Source organism: Bolinopsis microptera, chromosome 7 (assembly GCF_026151205.1).
Source record: "Bolinopsis microptera isolate Bmic1 chromosome 7, MBARI_Bmic_1.0, whole genome shotgun sequence".
NCBI classification, from domain to species: Eukaryota; Metazoa; Ctenophora; class Tentaculata; order Lobata; family Bolinopsidae; genus Bolinopsis; species Bolinopsis microptera.
The window spans coordinates 4,647,938-4,669,992 of record NC_087078.1 but is presented as its reverse complement, the minus strand read 5'-3'; the positions used below and the strand labels follow the sequence as shown (position 1 = coordinate 4,669,992).

General features: G+C 39.5%; 1 protein-coding gene across 1 annotated transcript; it reads right to left on the bottom strand.

Annotated features, from left to right (window-relative positions):
• Positions 1 to 11,676: 11,676 nt before the first annotated feature.
• LOC134817709 (protein white-like) lies at positions 11,677 to 19,541 on the bottom strand. Its single transcript, XM_063826948.1, has 16 exons — positions 19,328 to 19,541; positions 18,876 to 19,020; positions 18,058 to 18,174; positions 17,732 to 17,853; positions 17,441 to 17,579; positions 16,617 to 16,718; positions 15,711 to 15,810; positions 15,179 to 15,457; positions 14,961 to 15,075; positions 14,178 to 14,309; positions 13,926 to 14,076; positions 13,624 to 13,701; positions 12,839 to 12,944; positions 12,598 to 12,695; positions 12,388 to 12,455; positions 11,677 to 12,274 (listed from the first exon to the last, which is right to left on the bottom strand). Exons 1-16 carry the CDS (start codon positions 19,433 to 19,435, stop codon positions 12,176 to 12,178), a joined length of 1,959 nt encoding a protein of 652 aa, XP_063683018.1. The 5' UTR covers positions 19,436 to 19,541; the 3' UTR covers positions 11,677 to 12,175.
• Positions 19,542 to 22,055: the final 2,514 nt, after the last annotated feature.

Below are 22,055 nucleotides of genomic sequence, written 5' to 3'. Positions count from 1 at the left end.
CAAACAAGAGAGTAAACAGATCTGCGGCAGTGCGGGATAAGAATGGGACGCTTATATCAGATCCCGAAGCTCAATCACATCGCTGGGCCGAATATTTTGAAGAACTCTTGACGCCAGCAGCAAATGCGGTGGATTTCTCTATATTGGATCAGGATGAAAATTTACTTTCTTTTGAATACCTTAGTAATGATGATGAACCACCGTCCTTGTTTGAAATTGAGGAAGCTATCAAGAAGTTGAAGAACTACAAGAGTGCTGGAATTGATGAAATTTCAAATGAGCAGTTAAAGTACGGTTCTCCTGGACTTCTGCCTTGGTTAAAGGATCTTTTTGAAACTGTGTGGAAAAGTGAGGATATTCCTAATGATTGGAGAAAAGGAATAATCACCATCATCCCAAAGAAAGGGGACCTCACATATTGCAACAATAACAGAGGTATAACTTTACGCTCAACTATATCAAAGTTATTCCAAATTGTGTTGTTAAGGGGGGGGGGGCCAATGGATATTTTTTTGTGAAACTTGATTTCGAGATAGCAGTTGACCAACAAACTAGGACCAGTGACCGAACTTTTGAGGGGGTCCCGGACCCTAACCGCCAAACGGTGCCTGCGGGGCAGCCACGCCCATATTTGGTCCAAATTAGGCCCAATTTAGCCAAATACCCTGAACATGCCCAAAACCCAAATTTTAGGTGCTCTACTTGTAGCTAGTGGTCTCCTGAACTCGTATATGAAATTTCATCAAGATTGGACAAAAAATGACTGAGTTATGAGCCAAAAACCATATGCCCATATTTGGGCATACGCACCAAATTTGGTAGATTTCGTCCCATAAATTGGTCAAATATCAATATTTTTCACTGAAACTTACTTTATATGAAAGGTAAGCCTAAACTACATATTCTCTGTAAGTTATAGCTTTATATCTGTTTAAATGTGGATACTAAGGCGAAAAGACCACAAAAAATGAACTAAATTGCCCATATCTTGGTTCGCGATATTCGCGGAATTGATCTCATTAAAATTGTAACAACTCGATCAGTTTTCAAAATTTTTCCATGAAATTTTCGGAATCGACTCGAAATCGCATTTCCACCTTAGTTTGAGAACAGATTTTTGATTTAGGCCTCCAAAAAAAATTGGCGGCCAAATTCCAAAATTTTCCCGGAGAAATTCAGAATTTGGCCGCCAAATTTTTTTTGAGGCCTTAATCAAAAATCTATTCTCAAACTAAGGTGGAAATGCGATTTCGAGTCGATTCCGAAAATTTCATGGAAAAATTTTGAAAACTGATTGAGTTGTTACAATTTTAATGAGATCAATTCCGCGAATATCGCGAACCAAGATATGGGCAATTTAGTTCATTTTTTGTGGTCTTTTCGCCTTAGTATCCACATTTAAACAGATATAAAGCTATAACTTACAGAGAATATGTAGTTTAGGCTTACCTTTCATATAAAGTAAGTTTCAGTGAAAAATATTGATATTTGACCAATTTATGGGACGAAATCTACCAAATTTGGTGCGTATGCCCAAATATGGGCATATGGTTTTTGGCTCATAACTCAGTCATTTTTTGTCCAATCTTGATGAAATTTCATATACGACTTCAAGAGACCACTAGCTACAAGTAGAGCACCTAAAATTTGGGTTTTGGGCATGTTCAGAGTATTTGGCTAAATTGGGCCTAATTTGGACCAAATATGGGCGTGGCTGCCCTGCGGGCATCGTTTGGCGGTTGGGGTCCGGGACCCCCTCAAAAGTTCGGTCACTGGTCTTAGTTTGTTGGTCAACTGCTATCTTGAAATCAAGTTTCACAAAAAAATATCCATTGGCCCCCCCCCCCCCCTTAAAAAGACTGAGTAATGGGCTTGAAAAATTACTCAGAGAGAATCAGTGTGGTTTCAGGAGAAACCGTTCTTGTATAGATCAGCTGTACTCACTTCATTGTATAATACACAATTGTATAGAATTCAACGTCCCTTTGTACATAAACTTTATTGATTTTAAAGCTGCTTTTGATTCAATCAATCGTGACTTTATTTGGAAAGCTTTTGAACATTATGGTCTTCCGACAAAATATATCAATGTTTTCAAAGCGTTCTTTAGAGCAACTGAAAGTGCAGTTCGTGTCAATGGAGAATTGACAAGATGGTTTGATGTCGATTCGGGGACTGGACAAGGTGATGTGCAAGGGCCCCCTATTTTTAATCTTGTACTTAACTGGGGATTAGAACTTGCAGAGAAGTTTAAGAATATATCCTGTGGTTTTACACTTCAGTACAGACAAAGTTCCAGACAACCGGAAAAATGTGTCATTGATCTTGACTATGCTGATGACATCGCAGGAATGGATGACACTGTTGAAGGACTGCAAGAAACTACGGACAATATTGCGAAATACTGTGGACTTGGGGGTTTAAAGATGAACGCAAAGAAAACAGAGATCATGGTCATTGGGAAAGATACATCGCAGCACCCACTCCCAGAGAATAGGACCATAGATATAACTGTCGATGGAAACTCTGCAAAGCAGGTCACTCAATTCACTTATTTGGGTGCCAAAATTACATCAGATGGCAAGATTGATAAAGAAATAAGTGTCAGGATTGGAAAAGCAACCGGAGCTTTTAACCAACTCAACAACATTTGGAAGAATAAGAACATAAGCATTAACAACAAAGTGCGAATCTACATCGCAGCTGTTCTTACCATTCTGACCTATGGATGTGAGATATGGAACACGACTCAAGTGCAGACAAGAAGATTGGAGTCTTTCCATCAGTACTGCTTAAGAAGAATCCTGAGAGTGAGGTGGTTCCATCGAGTAAGTAATGAGGATGTTTTAAGAAGGGCATCAATAACTGCCCTTGCTGACATAATAACAACAAAACGGCTGCGTTGGTTTGGACATGTCAGTAGAATGCCTGAAGATCGGTTGCCCAACTATTTACTTGAATGGAAACCCAAGCATGGGAAGAGATCAAGAGGCAGGCCTAGGAAGAGCTTAAATGATGTATTCATTGAGGATGCTGAGCAGAGATTGGATCGTAATGGACTCACGATTGATTGTATGAGAAGATTAGCTGCAGACCGAAAGGGATGGAGAAATGTTACCCGCCGAAGTTGTATAATACAAAGTAATGACGCAGTCGACGCAGACTAATCCTTTTGGATGGAGATCTCGCCATGTAACATGTATGTATGTAGGCTGTATATATCAAGTATTAAAGTGCTATTCATGTTTAATGTTTATCAAGTATTAAAGTGCTGCTGTAAATCAAGTATTAAAGTGCTACTGTTTATCAAGTATTAAAGTGCTACTGTAAATCAAGTATTAAAGTGCTCCTGTATATCAAGTATTGAAGTGCTACTGTATATCAAGTATTAAAGTGCTACTGTAAATCAAGTATTAAAGTGCGAGAATACGTAATCATTTTTTGGAACATTTTCACCCTCCCCCCTCCCCTCAGCTGATTACGTAATATGTGAACCACCCCTAAGTAAGCAATAAGTAAAGCACCGAAACAAACACAAATAAACTATCAATCCCAGTGCTGGCAAGCAATATATTATCAATAAATTACCAGAAAAGCGAACTTACTAACACATCAAATACACACACAGAGCTCACTAAATATGAGTTTCTCTCTCTGATGATTATTAAACTGACCGCTTTATTAAGGTGGTATTTAATCTTCAAGTGTACTGGTACTGCAGAGAGATGCAGCTAGTTACACCACTGCTAGTACTAGTAGTTGTAGTATTGTGTATAGGGACTAGTATTGCTATTGTAAGTGCACGTCTGCGATAATGTACTGATCACACAATATCACGTTACCTGCTAACGGTTACCATGGTTACGCTCTCCTTCTATATTACCACCTAGCACCTTACCATGACAAATTTTCACCTGATTTGATGATTCGGTGATTCCATTATAAATGTAGCAGGTGCATTATACAAGTCGGGAAGTTTCTGATTAATTTGACTTGGAATAATTATAATAGAGATTGATCTCCGTGGCCATATTTGTGGTCATGTTATAATAGTGATGTGTCAGAGCAACAAAGTAATGTAGTATGTAGTATGTAGTATGTAGTATGTAGTATGTAGTATGTAGTATGTAGTATGTAGTATGTAGTATGTAGTATGTAGTATGTAGTATGTAGTATGTAGTATGTAGTATGTAGTATGTAGTATGTAGTATGTAGTATGTAGTATGTAGTATGTAGTATGTAGTATGTAGTATGTAGTATGTAGTATGTAGTATGTAGTATGTAGTATGTAGTATGTAGTATGTAGTATGTAGTATGTAGTATGTAGTATGTAGTATGTAGTATGTAGTATGTAGTATGTAGTATGTAGTATGTAGTATGTAGTATGTAGTATGTAGTATGTAGTATGGGTGATTTCAATACAGTACTGGAGGAAACACGCCAGAGAGTGGGTGATTTCAATACAGTACTGGAGGAAGCACGCCAGAGAGTGGGTGATTTCAATACAGTACTGGAGGAAGCACGCCAGAGAGTGGGTGATTTCAATACAGTACTGAAGGGAACACGCCAGAGAGTGGGTGATTTCAATACAGTACTGGAGGAAGCACGCCAGAGAGTGGGTGATTTCAATACAGTACTGGAGGAAACACGCCAGAGAGTGGGTGATTTCAATACAGTACTGGAGGAAGCACGCCAGAGAGTGGGTGATTTCAATACAGTACCGAAGGGAACACGCCAGAGAGTGGGTGATTTCAATACAGTACTGGAGAAAGCAAGTCAGAGAGTGGTCATCCTACACCATTGGTCAGTCTTGATCATGTGACCGTTTATACCCGTTGCCATTGGCAACACGACGCTAAGCAGCTATTATACAAAACACTGAGAGTGGTACCATGGTTACCTAAAGTTACATTACACAGAGAGGCAGCTGCGTGATTCTAAACTAGTATTGAGTTACCTGATCAGACTACTGCAAATCAGTCCACTTGACAACAGCTGCCTTGCTTCATGATGACGTCACAACACTTGCCTTGCTTCCTGGTGACGTCACAACAGCTGCCTTACTTCCTGGTGACGTCACAACACTTCATTTACTTCTTAGTGACGTTAATCTCCAAGCAGTGATAACGATAGGGGGTGCACGATAAAAATAAACTTGCTTGGATTTTTAAAATGTTTGTACCATTTAGTCGGATCCCAACCGTTCTAAAAGGCTATCTCGTTAGCTTTTCGTGTTAAAAGCGATTTCTCAACGGTTATCACCTCTCTAGATGATTCTTAAAACATTTGGACACTATTGCATTTTTGAAAAAATTGCAATAGTGGCGTTTTCGGCCACACCCTTTTTCAGGGTTTTGCGGTCAGTCGAATTTTTGTATTTCAGCCCAGGAAGGTCTTAAAGACTATTCCGATACACCAAAATGTGCCTAATAGCCACATTTATATACAACTTATGAAGCAACATGTACCTTAAAATGCTTCATTTCGGAAATATGGCCGAAAAAACGGTTTTTGGCTTGACGCAGTTCATAATTTCCGTGATTTTTGGCATTTCCGCCTAGGAAGGTCGTAGAGACTATTCTGATACACCAAAATGTACATAATGGCCGCATTGATATACAACTTATGAAGCAACATATATACCCTTAAAGGCTTATTTTCGGAAATGTGGCTGAAAAACGGATTTTTGCCGAGCGAAAAATGACAATATTCACAAATGGGCTATTGGACTGTTAACTAGAAAGGTCTTAAAGACTCATGAGCAACATTTGTCACAAGATGTAAGATGACTCACTTTGTGTCCAGAAACTCCTACAAAAATTGGAGAATGATCTACTTTATTGGGCATCTCTCTTAATGGGCCAAGCCAGCAGCATATTTGTGTCTTACGCAAGGGCAATTTTTCAAAATTACGGTTTCTTAAGGTCAAAGGGTCGGCCGCTAACAGCAAATTGTTTGCAATTGCCGACTCATGCACGTCATATAGTTATACTGAAAAACGCTCACTTTAGGAGTCATCAGTAAATAAGTTGAACTACTGCATGATTTGTGAAAACTCCAACAGTTAATTTTCATTGGCACCATGATTTAAATAGAATGTGTGCCAAACCAAAATTCAACTTCAAACTTTTTATTTATTCGTGCCATGAAACCATGATATATGTACCAAGAATACCGGGCCTAAAATAAATCGGCACTGGATCCGGGCCAGACTGTTGCTTGACCGCTGACCAGTACCCCACTTTATAATTATGATTGATTTCGCTGTCTCGACCAATATTGGTCTGTAATCCCTGGATTGAGATCTGTTGGCTGCAGTTAAATTTAGCTAATTTCCTATAATACCGCAGTGGTTTGGTTCCCACTTCAGAATGACCACATATTCTTTTTTCAGTCGCATAGATTTTCCCATCGTATGATAATGATATTGCGTGTCATTCCCTCGTTTTTTAATCAAGTGGTGACTGGCTAGTTCTTCTATTATTATAGCTGTGAGCTGCCTCAAGATCTTATCTGGGGCATGGGCTATATATATATATATCCTCGAACAAGTAGGTACAGTATGCCATCTGTAAAGCAACAACTCTAAAATATAAAACACGGCGGAGGTATAAGACCCAACGTATGGGTACTGACTTTTGGCCCACCCTGTATAATAGAAGGTCTCGAGATGCTGATTTAGCTATTGAGGTTTCACATGTGAAATTTTTCCAGCTTTGGGTAAAGTGGACTTTAGAGCGGGGAGGGGATCAAAATCTGAACGATCTCTTACTTACGGGACACTACGGATCTCGGGCCTAATACTAATAGCTGGTTTTTAATGAGAGGCTGGAGTCTGGACCTAGATGGTCAACGTGAGGATAGCTTGAGGATTTAGGATGTTATGCCTGCCTTTCATGGGGTTTTGTAACCCCGAAAGCTGGTATATCGCATCTCACTTAACCTTGGTTACATCCCGTGCATGTTTAATTCCTGTTTAATTTAATTCCTGTTTAATTCCCGTGCTGTTTCGAATATATAATTAGATTTAAAGGTCCAATATCAAGTAAAAAAGTCTGATCTCCGGTACTGATGTTACACTTACATGATTTCCGACGCGAGGATCTCCGAAGTCCGATCTTAAAGTTGGATCTCAGAGCCAAAAAGAGGAACCTAGGCCTTGGTTCCTCTCTTTGAGAGTCAAACAGGAAATTCGGTGTTATCAACTCAAACTCGGATTCGTAGCACAATTGAAAAACCAAAGAATAAAAATCTTAATGAATTTCCTGACATCCTAAAATTAATATCAGGTCGTATTCGGTTCAGTGGCCCAAACTCCAGTAGGTTACAAGACTTAAGTTCAAGTCGAGGAACACTTTGATTCAGCATGATCCTTGACTAGTTGGATTTTTCCCATACCATGCAGTTGTTATCTACTAATCACTCCTAAACTGAACGTTTTAGAGTCGAATCTCGAACCCTGCCATTCGGCCAAGAAATCTTAATCTGAAGTTCTAGAATTACAGTTCTAATGTTCTAGTACTAATTTATTAGTGCCCTAGATAAGATGTCGACTGTCGAGGCAGCTGTAACAACAAAAGAGACAGCCAGTAACCAATTGATAAAAAACGAGGGAATGACACACATTATCATACGATGGGAAAATATATGCGAACCAAACCACTGCACTGCGGTATTACTATTATGGTAAATGAGCTAAATTAAACTGCAGCCAACAGATCTCAATCCAGGGATTACAGACCAATATTGGTCGAGGCAGTGAAGTCAATTATAATTATAGTGGCCTGGGGTACTGGTCAGTGGTCAAGCAACAGTCTGGCCCGGATCCAGTGCCAAATTATTTTAGGTCCGGTATTCTTAGTATATATCATGGTTTCATGGAATCAGGAAATAAATCAAAAGTTGAATTCTGGTCATTACATTTTGGCTAAATTGGTGCCAATGAAAATTAATTGTTGGAGTTTTCACAAATCATGCAGTAGTTAAACTTATTTACTGATGACTCCTAAAGTGAGCGTTTTTCAGTATAACTATATGACGTGCATGAGTCGGCAATTGCGAACAATTTGCTGTTAGCAGCCGACCCTTTGACCTTAAGAAACCGTAATTTTGAAAAATTGCCCTTTCGTAAGACACAAATATGCTTCTGGCTTGGCCCATTAAGAGAGAACCCAATAAAGTAGATCATTCTCCAATTTTTGTTGGAGTTTCTAGACACAAAGTGACTCATCTTACATCTTGTGACAAATGTTGCTCATGAGTCTTTAAGACCTTTCTAGTCAACAGACAACAGTCCAATAGCCCATTTGTGAATATTGTTATTTTCGCTTGGCAAAAATCCGTTTTTCAGCCATATTTCCGAAAATAAGCCTTTTAGGGTATATGTTGCTTCATAAGTTGTATATCAATGCGGCCATTATGTACATTTTGGTGTATCAGAATAGTCTCTACGACCTTCCTAGGCGGAAATGCCAAAAATCACGGAAATTATGAACTGCGTCAAGCCAAAAACCGTTTTTTCGGCCATATTTCCGAAATGAAGCATTTTAAGGTACATGTTGCTTCATAAGTTGTATATAAATGTGGCTATTAGGCACATTTTGGTGTATCGGAATAGTCTTTAAGACCTTCCTGGGCTGAAATACAAAAATTCGACTGACCGCAAAACCCTGAAAAAGGGTGTGGCGAAAAACGCCACTATTGCATTTTTTTCAAAAATGCAATAGTGTCCAAATGTTTTAAGAATCATCTAGAGAGGTGATAACCGTTGAGAAATCGCTTTTAACACGAAAAGCTAACGAGATTCCGTTTCGTCTCTGACTAATTGTTTTGTAGAGACTGTGAGAATTTTCACAAAACCAAAATTGTTTTACCCTTTTGGAAAGATCAGTGAATTTCGCCTAGGTGCCATATTTGATGGTGCACGGCTTTTGGAGCAAAATTAGCTGTAAAAGTCGCGTAATTTGACCAAATTCGTTGATTTTTGTCGTATTATTCGGATATATCTTCGCCTTCGGTTCCTTGAATGAGATCATTCTGAAAATTGGCGGCGACCTTCCAATAGGGCTTTCACAACTGTCCGAAAAATTTTGTGGATATCAGAGTTGACATAGTGATCAAAATGGGGCAAAATACGATGCTTTTAGCTTTGTAGGTTTACAACCTACCTTGACCATTGTTAATGATTTGGCCCGGCGCGCGCTACTTCGAAGAAATTTAGACGAGTAACATCCGTCAAAACCTACCAGGACGCGCGCCGAGTTGGACTCGTCGACGGTCCAATATATGGAACAGATATTTTACGAGTATCACCCGTTAACTTTTAGCTGTAACATAATGTTTGATGGTTGGATATGCTTTAAATTTGTCGTACACTTTCCTTGTAAGTCTATGAATAAGCTTGACGGATGTTACTCTTCTAAATTTCTTCGAAGTAGCGCGCGCCGCTTTCTTCTCGAAATGTTCTCGAAATGGCCCAACGGCACGAGCTACGAAGTAGCGCGCGCCGGGCCAGATCATTAACAATGGTCAATGAGTAAGCTTACTAATTTTTATCGCAATCGGAGGTCGGGAAGGATACTCAATATTCATTTGTTTGAAGAAAATTGTGCTGGCCGAAATTAGCGCTAAAAAACCATCCTACAGTCGGCACGCGCGGCTCACTGTCGATGGTGCACTACCTAATAACGAACAACTTTCCTGCACAGCTTGCATTACACTCCGCACGCACAGTGATAATTACCCATCCTACAAGTACAGCGTGTATGGCGTATAGAGATTATATTTCAACTTGAACTTATCCCGCGGCGCGCACAAACATTGTAGTTGTACAATTAAATTACTGAATTACAGCTGGTCTCACTATTCCTGCGGGACCTAAATAAAATCTTGCGCGTGAGGCTTTTACTAATTCGCTCGCCCAAAAACTTTACGTGACTTTGGTTTTTATGATTTTGGTGACAGTTAAGCTTGTTTTTAAATTTTTTTCTATTCACACCGACCCTTTTATAAAAAGGCAATGCCAATATATAATGAAATGTTACGAATAGACGTTTTTGCAGAAAAACGTGGATTTTGGAGGTTGGGGTGACTTACTGGGCCGCGCTCAGCCTGTCATTCCGCCAAATCTTTATTATTATATGTTAATGAACATAATAGCCTGGGGTCCTCAGGTAAGGGGTGACTGAAGCTAGGTGCCAGGTGGGTTTAAATTTCGTTTTTGTTCGTCACCCTAACATCAGGTGAACTGTATCATGTATATAGTAGAGGCTCTTACGGGCAAAAAGACGTGTTTTCTGCTACGAGTTTAGAGACCTAACCGCTAATTGGACATAATAGTATAATGTCTAAGGATCGATAATATGTTAAGAAGTATAAATTTGGCCTTATTAGTCACGTGCTATACCAATGCGCGTTTTAAACTTTGACAGTCTATTACTCTAAGGCAAGTAGAGTAATTATATTCATATTTTGTCAGCAATAAGATCACATTATTTTCTATTTGGTGTGAAAATATGAGCTAGAACGGACATAATCTCGCTGAGTTATAGCTGTTTGAAATTTATGATGAACGCACGGGTGCCAATTGATAACAACTAAATGCTTTTGCGCGTAGTGCGCGTAGAAAATTTGGCAAAAACGCTTGCGGAGTGACAATATTCAAACTTCGATAAAATATATGAAGTGGGTACTTCTCGGAAAGGAAAAATTTAGGCAAACACGATGTGACTATTTTTGGATTGATTTAATACAACTGCAAAAATTATTCAAACTTCAAGCAAAAAAGTCAAAATTTTTACCACTTTTTTGGATTTTTACCCCCAAAAAAATAGAGGGATTTTTCAAATTTTTATATCATCTTGTGCGGCTGTGTTTTAGCTATCTCCATGCAAGTTTTACCGACATGCCAACAAAATTAACTTGTTCAAAATATCAAAAAACATGGTTTTTTGGCCTATTTTTTGCCCAAAAATCGGTTTTTTGCAATTTTACCCCCAAAAAGTCAGTCTAATCATCTTAAAATCACTTTTAATCGATTCTACGGTCAAAAATACGTCTGGTAAGGTGTATCTGGGGTCCCTAGCGTATCGAGCAGACAATGCCCGTAAGAGCCTCTACTAATAGGGGTAGACGGGGCAGACCACGCATTAGACCAAACTTAAAACAAGATGATTTGAAAGAGGATCATTTTAGTTTAATATCTGTGAACGGCCTATAAATGTTCATAACAGATCAGAATGGTGTTTAACGGGTGATACTCGTAAAATATCTGTTCCATATATATTGGACCGTCGACGAGTCCAACTCGGCGCGCGTCCTGGTAGGTTATAAACCTACAAAATGGTGTAAGAAGTTTAATTTCAGGCCTATATAATACTTGTTTGAATGAAAAGCACTAATACATATACTTATAGGAGAACCTTTTACCCTAGCTTTATACTTTTACATCTTTTTAAGATTTTGTTGTCCTTCATGCAGGACTGGTTAACTCTTTGGGATGTTGTTTTATTTTAATTATCGAAGTGTTAGAATACAGTGTTATATATTATTAACACCGCAATTCCAGTCGCAAGCATGGGACCACTACTAGCAGTGTCACAACATCTACAAAGCTGCCATATAGCCTGACTGACAATTTTCTCGACTGACTGACAATGTTTCTTCTTTTCCCCATTTAGAATACAAAGATTAGTACATTTTAGCTTATGATTAATATTATATTTTTACCTATAGTTTACCTAGAATAATATATACATATCCAAATTTTATACATATATATGTAAGTGAAACAAATCCATTTAATGTACATTTAATGTTCATTTAATGTATATTGTACATCTAAATAAGTCTCTCCTTGTATCCCGTTCAGACAGATAGGATTATAGCTGCTACAAATAGAAGTAGTATATAGTATATAGGTATATAGGTACCGATGATACCTATGCGCTAATACTACTACTAGTAATACACTAGGAATACACTTCTAGTAGCAATAATCTCACTACTTTGTAGTAACTCTCAGCTACTAGTCTACTACTAGTCTGTAGCACTACAACTCTCAGCTACTAGTCTACTACTAGTCTGTAGCACTACAACTCTCAGCTACTAGTCTACTACTAGTCTGTAGCACTACAACTTTCAGCTACTAGTTTACTAATTACTACTAGTCTGTGTTCTATCTCCTGACGCGGCAAACCAGACAGGTCCAGGAGAGCAAGCAGAGGACACCTCCTATCGTTACCAAGGCTACCATGTTAGGCCACCACACCTCCTCCTGTAATATAACGGTCTAATATAAAGTAGCCGATAAACCCTGGCTCAAAACCCGTTGCCCTGCAATTAGGACATGCATAATTTACGTTTTTAATTAGTACGATTAGGACTTACGGGGCTTAGAGAAAACCTTTCCAAAACGTCAGTGCCGTTTACAAAGTCACACCGGTCCCTATCACAACCTGTAATAATAAGTAACAGTAGTAATATTAGTAACTGTAAGGTTTGCAATAGTAACCCATTGACAGGGGACAAAACGCCAAGTTTAATTCAGAACTAAAATTTAGCAGAGTGTATTTTATTAGAAAAATAGAAATTGCTCACTTATTTGAGAGTCACTGAATTCGTTTGACATCATCATACTGAATCCGTAACGAAACCAAGAAACGTACTTAATAGGTTCCAAAAAGACTGGCGTCGACCTGACAAATGTATGCTGTAACCATAGCAACACTACCTTATATGGTTAAGTATGCATAGCAACACTACCTTATATGGTTATGTAGGCATAGCAACACTACCTTATATGGGTAGCTCGTGACAACACGATTAAAGATATACTAACTGGTCGTTTTGATAGAAGCCCCCGATAAGGAAGAAGGGCATTATAAGAGGTGCTATGAGAGCTCCAGCAATATTACTGTCTCCAGTCCAAGTAGCCACCAGCCAGCCTGCAACACAAAGTTCCTTGTAGCAGTACAGGTAATAGTAGTAATAGTAGTAATAGTATAGACTACTACTACTAGTAGCAGTACAGCTAATAGTAGTATATTAGTATAGACTACTACTACTAGTAGCAGTACAGGTAATAGTAGTAATAGTATTAATAGAAGTAATAGAAGTAATAGTAGTAATAGTATAGACTACTACTACTAGTAACAGTACAGCTAAAAGTAGTATATTAGTATAGACTACTACTACTACTACTAGTGTCTAGTAGCAGTACAATTAATAATACTATATTAGTATAGAAATTACTACTACTACTACTAGTAGCAGCACAGGTAATAGTAGTATAGCTCTGAAGTCTGAGTGAACTCTCAGTGAGAGCCAGTGGCGTAACGTTGCCTGTTGGGCCGTTGGCGCCCCCGCCGAAAATGTGCCCCCCTGTTGGCGCCCCCTCCCTAAAATTGAACAAATTAGGTGATTTTAGAGGATAAGCCGGTAAAATCTCAAAAAAGTGTGTTTCTAGAGCAAAACGCACAGTTTTGCTAGTACCTCGTCAAGTTTTTCAAAATTGTTTTACATTCAAACGACGATTTTGCCCCCCCCCCCCCCCCCCCCCGCACAGCGGAGTCAGCGGGGCCCTTCGTTACGCCACTGACTCTCACTTTGAAAAAAAGAACGCACCTAGGCCAGTCCCCACCCACGACACCCCTCCGTACGCTGCTACATTGGTCAAGAACGCAACAAACGTCTTCTTGAATCCTGAAAAGATATCTCGAGTGTACTAAGATACAGAGGTAAGATATAGGAGTGTACTAAACATGTGTATATATATAATATAATATGTGTGTAATGTGTATCTTTAAATTGATTTAGTGTCGAGTACTCGATGCCGAGTAGAGTTCTTCTACTATTGAGACTCGATCAGTAAATTTATTTTAGTTCACAATATTATTGAGGTTTAAAATTAAATTTTAGGAACCCACCTATCATGAAGTAACATATTGCCATGGTAACAAATGGCAGCCCGAACACAAATGGTAACTCAGAAATTATTTTGGATATGAAGTATGGTAAAGTTGAGTACATCCCGTTTTGGTACTCTCTTTTTATCACCGGCAATTCGCCTGGTATTGACTGAAAAGAGATTGATGGTTGAGTTCCGAAGCCCGAGAATGTTTTGAAGATTCAGTAATGAATTTGCAATAAAAGGAACTAATAAAGAATAAGGCACTGACCATGGTTTGAGTTGCGATGCTGTTAAAGGTAAAATAAACTATCAGATTGAACAGAGCTCCCGACTTGTTCTGTGCTACATTTTGGTCATTTTGTGTGTTCAGGAAGGTCAGTCCCATCAGTAACCCGATCACCTGGAACGAGCTTACCATTAAAGCATTAAGGGGACATATACCAAAACATTTTTTGCCGGGATTCGGGATTTGACTTCATATTAAGAAAGTATAGATTACAACAATAAGATTTGATCGCGGCGAGGCATTGAACAATTCTTTTTGAGAGTACGCACATTCGAAAAAAAAAGTCTGTCACTCTTATACCGATATTTCAGTAATTTTAAACGTTTTTTGGCTGATTGTTTTATCAAGCTGATAACGATTCTGTAAAAATTATTTCAAAAAAACTGATACTTTTTAAGTTATAGGCATTTTAAGCCTTAAATCGGCCATTTTTTGCCCATTTTTACGATAAATGTTACTAAGTCCTTTGAGGTCAGATTTCATACCTTAAAATTCAAAATTGAGAGAAATCCTGTTCCAAAAAGTTGAATATGATCATCAGCTACACTCACAAGAATTTTTGAAGCGATATCTTATGACCTGGGCGATTGGCAAAATATACAACTTTGATTTTTTGCAAAAATTTCAATTTTGGTGGTCGGGGCCGGAGGGTCGGGGACGGAGCCAGGGGGCGGGGGAAATATGCTCTTATTTGTGAGTTAACCTGGCCATTTGAATCTAATAAATGTACACAATTTATAAAATAACAGAAACAAGCAGCCTTACTATGGACTGCATGACTCTAGCTTTGCTGTAAGCAGGATTCCTGACTGTCCCTGTTAGACTTCTTCTAAAGTTCTCCACTACTTGTACCCACAAAGAGGACTGAATACGTTCCTTGCTGAGCAGTTATACACTATACATTATACATTATACATTATAGTACATGTTAGTAAGATAAGAGAAACTGAGCAGTACAAATTATTCACAAGAATTGAAGCTACCTGAGATCCTTGATAAGAACTAGAGGAGCGTTATCCGAAGATGAGTCTAGTTTGTCCCTCATACTGCTGTAGAACTGGGAGTGTTTGTAATGCTTTATAAGATGCTGACATCTCTCCCTACAGGTCTCCTCGCTGCCCGGGCGTATAGCCAGGGTAAACACGAAGTGATCTGCTGGATTAAAGTTATCTTTACAGGGATATCCAGCCGAGCTGAAGGTATCTAGTCCTGAAGCTGTGTCTCCCATGTACGCTATCTCTCCCTCCGACACCAGACATATCCTGACATTACATTATACATTATACATTATACATTATACATTATACATTATACAACATACATTATACATTATACATTGTACATTGTACATTATACACATATCCTGGTCAGCCGTCAGACACGTTATATTAATCAACACAAATCAATGTGTCATTAATATCAGACTTGAATATCGAATGCAATCGTAACAATCTAGCAATTTCAATTTTTGATTTAATCGACCTTGAAAAGAAAAGCACAGTAATTATCAGTAACCTGTCGAAGAGTTGAAATATCTCTGAAGCTGGTTGGTGTATAGTGCAGAGTATCGTCCTGTTAGCTTTAGCAAGTTTACTAATCAATGTGACCACGTTCTCTGAAGAAGGTATCCCAGGTATATCCCGCCGTTTCATAGTATAGATACTTGTACACTAATTCGATAGTTTTGAAGGTGAAACTATATACCTTACGAGACATATTTAAAAGGTACGAAAGTCGGTGGTTTTCCGAAAAAAAACACCATATTTTCGGACTATTTAGGTCACCATCATTATTTTTCCCAAATTATTTTTCACGTATTTTCTTTAATTATGACTTAATTATGACTTGTCGATTTACAATCAATATAGTAAGTTATTAATATGTTTCATGACGGTTGGACACGTTCCATTAGAAATCAGCAAGCTCTGCTACTATTTCATTTGCCACGGCGGTGAAATTTCGGGAGTGGTGGAGGATAACAATTTGTTATCCTCCACCGACCACCACTCCCGAAATTTCACCGCCGGTGTTAGAGGTGCCTATTGATTTTCTCAAATATTGAGTTTTATTTCATAAAGAATTAGAAATGAAAAAAAAATCCCAAATACCGTGATTTAATTTAGGGTGCGAAATGCGGTGGTTTTCGGCAAAAAATCCCTTATTTTCGTTCCCAATTCATTTCGGTCACCGGAATTATGTCGAATATAAATATGTCTCGTAAGGTATTGAAACTTCTGACGTTACCTTATTATTTTTATCAAAACAAGTTTAATTGCACAGTCACCTCGTGGCCCGCGGGGGCCCAGTGCTGGCTATCAGATATATATCAGATATATCAGGTATTTACAATGTATATCGACACTCCTCTATTGCCATTCGATTGGATTTTTGACCGGCGACATAGGAGGGGAGGTAACTCACCAGCCATAAAAGAGTCTAGCCCAGATGTAGGCTCGTCTATAAAGAGAAGGGGAGGGTCCATTATAAGCTCCGTTCCCACAGATAATCTTTTTTTCTCTCCACCTGTACAATGCAGCATTCAGCAATGATATACCACTACTAATGTACCTGATACATTACCTGGTAATGTACCAAGTAATGTACCAGGTAATGTACCCGATAATGTACCAGATAATGTACCAGGTAATGTACCCGATAATGTACCAGATAATGTACCAGGTAATGTACCCGATAATGTACCAGATAATGTACCCGATAATGTACCCGATAATGTACCAGATAATGTACCCGATAATGTACCCGATAATGTACCAGATAATGTACCAGGTAATGTACCCGATAATGTACCAGATAATGTACCAGGTAATGTACCCGATAATGTACCAGATAATGTACCCGATAATGTACCCGATAATGTACCAGATAATGTACCCGATAATGTACCCGATAATGTACCAGATAATGTACCAGATAATGTACCCGATAATGTACCAGATAATGTATCAGATAATGTACCCGGTAATGTACCCGATAATGTACCAGATAATGTACCCGATAATGTACCCGATAATGTACCAGATAATGTACCAGATAATGTACCCGATAATGTACCAGATAATTTATCAGATAATGTACCCGGTAATGTACCCGATAATGTACCAGATAATGTACCCGGTAATGTACCCGATAATGTACCAGATAATGTACCCGACAATGTACCCGATAATGTACCAGATAATGTACACGATAATGTACTCGATAATGTACTAGGTAATTCAGTTTACCTGAAATGCCTCGTAATTTGCCGGTAGGAAATCCAACTAAAGTATCTTGAGCTTTTGTGAGCCCCAGTATCACCAAAATATCTTCAACTTTTTTCAGCTTCTCCTCGGCGGAAATTTTAGGATCCATCCGTAAATTTGCCTGACAAATAATTTCTTGATGAAACTGACAGAACTTAACCCAAGTATTTAACATCTTCTAATCGGATGTGACAGAAGACTTGACGCATATTATAGGTATTATCGTTGTCCTATAAAGTTTAACACATTTCTTAAATAACTGGGAGCACTCACATGAAACATCATTACTTCCTTGACTGTCATTGTTCCTATAAAGTAGTCTTCTTGCTGCACGTACGCGCTTACTAACTTCATCTTGGATTGGGAAATCTCTTTACCGTTTATTTTTATTGTACCTGAAATTAATTCATTTCTGTCTCGTTTCTACTTTGTTTCTATTTCGGAAACATTAAATATATATTGTTAACAATAATGTGTTATATATACCCCCCCCCCCCCCCCCCCCCCCCCACTACGCTACATTGCTAATAAATAAGTAAATAGAAAACACTTTCGGAAGAACAAAGATTTAAAATTATAAAGCCCATATTTATGGTAACCTGAAGTAGAGATGGATTTGCTGTTCCTGCAAGCCAGTGTGTTGAGGAGAGTGGTTTTGCCAGCCCCACTAGCGCCCATTATCGCTACAAACTGACCTGGTTCTACCAGGCCTGATACTGAAATACTGTGTCAAAATACTACGGCTTCATGCTTCAAATCCCGATCATGATAAGTCACTCTACACTGGAATTGCCGAACTTCAAGAGTTTTTCCCGATCCATGACTCAAAAGAGTCAAGGACAAGGGTTAGGAACGAGAATATTTTGTACGTGGGAGCTTGCGTCCGCACGAATTCCGTCCGTTATACTGATTCTGAATCACCCTACATGACATAGAGTTTAAAAGTTTCTCTGACAATTTATCTAGTAGTGTAACTATGGTAACCATGAGCAGTGTTATCTAGTAGTGTAACTATGGTAACCAGCAGTGTTATCTAGTAGTGTAACTATGGTAACCAGCAGTGTTATCTAGTAGTGTAACTATGGTAACCAGCAGTGTTATCTAGTAGTGTAACTATGGTAACCAGCAGTGTTATCTAGTAGTGTAACTATGGTAACCAGCAGTGTTATCTAGTAGTGTAACTATGGTAACCAGCAGTGTTATCTAGTAGTGTAACTATGGTAACCAGCAGTGTTATCTAGTAGTGTAACTATGGTAACCAGCAGTGTTATCTAGTAGTGTAACTATGGTAACCAGCAGTGTTATCGGCAAAAAAATGTTTTTTAGCCTGTAAGGGAGTCCGGAGTAGGTTGAATTTCTCCTATTGAACACAGTGTAAACTGTAAACCTATTGAACACGCTTGTATTTACAATTTACCTCCTTTCAGTATCTCTTTAGATGTAGGTTTATCAGTCTTCTTGCACCGTTCAAATAGACTAGGAGCAAGATTAGCGGCGACTGAGACATCCTTCCAAGAGAGTGTAATCTTTGAAAATAACTTGAACCTCCCTTCCTCGTCAAGCTGAGGTTTATTATAACCTTTATATATTACTTTATTATAATGGGATATGTTACTTTATTATAATGGGAGTTTTTACCAAAAGCACGACCGTTGCCCCGTTTATCCCCGTTGCTATATTCACATCGATATCATTTCTTTTTATTTGAAAAAAAAGACACTGGCGACGGTCCACTCTACTCGAATTTTGGTTTGGGGTAAAAAGGCTGACGGTCGTGCTTGCCAGCACTGCAATGTATCATTTTATTAAAATGGTATACATCATTTTATTATAATGGAATATAGTACAATTTGTGTCAGGATTACTCACTTCTTCCATCTTCATCTCGAAATCGTGGGAGACTCCATTTTCCTGTCCTGATGAAGGAGAGACATCCGTCTCATAACTATCTTCTATTGGCTGGTAGCCTTCACCCATCTTAACTGAGAATCAGGGGAATCAAGAAGACAGACTACTGCACATTTGGACTACAATTATTGATCTAGTATCTGGTAAATATCCAGTACTATACATAATATCAGCTTCAAGTGAGAGACAAAGTTACAAATTGTGTGTAAAAGTTGAATTGAAACTTGACCGACAGTCGTCAGTTTCAAATATCTTATCTCGTCAAAAAATTAAAATAATCGCTGCATTTGGTAATAATTGAATTACTAACTGAACATTGCTTTCAAAGCCGAGAGTATTCGCAAATCCAATAAAACTCGAAATGTTTATGAAAAATTCGACCAGGGCGTAATACTAAAAGCAGGGAAGTTGGATACATCTTGGTGACAGTGAGCAGGGAAGTTGGAGCTACATCTTGGTAACAGTGAGCAGAGAAGTTGGCTACATCTTGGTAACAGTGAGCAGAGAAGTTGGCTACATCTTGGTGACAGTGAGCAGGGAAGTTGGCTACATCTTGGTGACAGTGAGCAGGGAAGTTGGCTACATCTTGGTGACAGTGAGTAGGTAAGTTGGATACATCTTGGTGACAGTGAGCAGGGAAGTTGGCTACATCTTGGTAACAGTGAGCAGGGAAGTTGGCTACATCTTGGTGACAATGAGTAGGGAAGTTGGCTACATCTTGGTGACAGTGAGCAGGGAAGTTGGCTACATCTTGGTGACAGTGAGCAGGGAAGTTGGCTACATCTTGGTGACAGTGAGCAGGGAAGTTGGCTACATCTTGGTGGCAGTGAGCAGGGAAGTTAGCTACATCTTGGTGGCAGTGAGTAGGGAATTTTGATACATCTTGGTAACAGTGAGCAGGGAAGTTGGCTACATCTTAGTAACAGTGAGCAGAGAAGTTGGCTACATCTTGGTGACAGTGAGCAGGGAAGTTGGCTACATCTTGGTGACAGTGAGCAGGGAAGTTGGATACATCTTGGTAACAGTGAGCAGGGAAGTTGGCTACATCTTTGTGAGAGTGAGCAGGGAAGTTGGATACATCTTTGTGACAGTGAGCAGGGAAGTTGGCTACATCTTGGTGACAGTGAGCAGGGAAGTTGGCTACATCTTTGTGACAGTGAGCAGGGAAGTTGGATACATCTTGGTAACAGTGAGCAGGGAAGTTAGCTATATCTTAGTAATATAACAGTGAGCAGGGAAGTTGGCTACATCTTGGTGACAGTGAGCAGGGAAGTTGGCTACATCTTGGTAACAGTGAGCAGGGAAGTTGGCTACATATTGGTAACAGTGAGCAGGGAAGTTGGCTACATCTTGGTGGCAGTGAGCAGGGAAGTTGGCTACATCTTGGTGACAGTGAGCAGGGAAGTTGGCTACATCTTGGTAACAGTGAGCAGAGAAGTTGGCTACATCTTGGTGACAGTGAGTAGGGAAGTTGGCTACATCTTGGTGACAGTGAGCAGAGAAGTTGGCTACATCTTGGTAACAGTGAGCAGGGAAGTTGGCTACATCTTGGTGACAGTGAGCAGGGAAGTTGGCTACATCTTGGTGACAGTGAGCAGAGAAGTTGGCTACATCTTGGTGACAGTGAGCAGAGAAGTTGGCTACATCTTGGTAACAGTGAGCAGGAAGTTGGCTACATCTTGGTGACAGTGAGCAGGGAAGTTGGCTACATCTTGGTAACAGTGAGCAGGGAAGTTGGCTACATCTTGGTATCAGTGAGCAGGGAAGTTGGCTACATCTTGGTGACAGTGAGCAGGGAAGTTGGCTACATCTTGGTGACAGTGAGCAGAGAAGTTGGCTACATCTTGGTGACAGTGAGCAGGGAAGTTGGCTACATCTTGGTGACAGTGAGCAGGGAAGTTGGCTACATCTTGGTGACAGTGAGCAGGGAAGTTGGATACATCTTGGTAACAGTGAGCAGGGAAGTTGGCTACATCTTGGTGGCAGTGAGTAGGGAAGTTGGCTACATCTTGGTAACAGTGAGCAGGGAAGTTGGCTATACATTTTGGTGACAGTGAGCAGGGAAGTTGGCTACATCTTGGTAACAGTGAGCAGGGAAGTTGGCTATACATTTTGGTGACAGTGAGCAGGGAAGTTGGCTACATCTTGGTAACAGTGAGCAGGGAAGTTGGCTACATCTTGGTGACAGTGAGCAGAGAAGTTGGCTACATCTTGGTGACAGTGAGCAGAGAAGTTGGCTACATCTTGGTAACAGTGAGCAGGGAAGTTGGCTACATCTTGGTGACAGTGAGCAGGGAAGTTGGCTACATCTTGGTGACAGTGAGCAGAGAAGTTGGCTACATCTTGGTATCAGTGAGCAGGGAAGTTGGCTACATCTTGGTGACAGTGAGCAGGGAAGTTGGCTACATCTTGGTGACAGTGAGCAGAGAAGTTGGCTACATCTTGGTGACAGTGAGCAGGGAAGTTGGCTACATCTTGGTGACAGTGAGCAGGGAAGTTGGCTACATCTTCGTGACAGTGAGCAGGGAAGTTGGATACATCTTGGTAACAGTGAGCAGGGAAGTTGGCTACATCTTGGTGGCAGTGAGTAGGGAAGTTGGCTACATCTTGGTAACAGTGAGCAGGGAAGTTGGCTATACATTTTGGTGACAGTGAGCAGGGAAGTTGGCTACATCTTGGTGACAGTGAG

Excerpts from the sequence above, each read along its gene's own strand:
- LOC134817709 (XM_063826948.1), bottom strand. The coding sequence starts at position 19,435 with ATGGGTGAAGGCTACCAGCCAATAGAAGATAGTTATGAGACGGATGTC. Across the intron at positions 19,021-19,327 it reads TCGAGATGAAGATGGAAGAA|CTTGACGAGGAAGGGAGGTT; the intron begins GTGAGTAATCCT and ends AATAAACCTCAG. Across the intron at positions 18,175-18,875 it reads TAAAGAGATACTGAAAGGAG|TATCAGGCCTGGTAGAACCA; the intron begins GTAAATTGTAAA and ends ACAGTATTTCAG.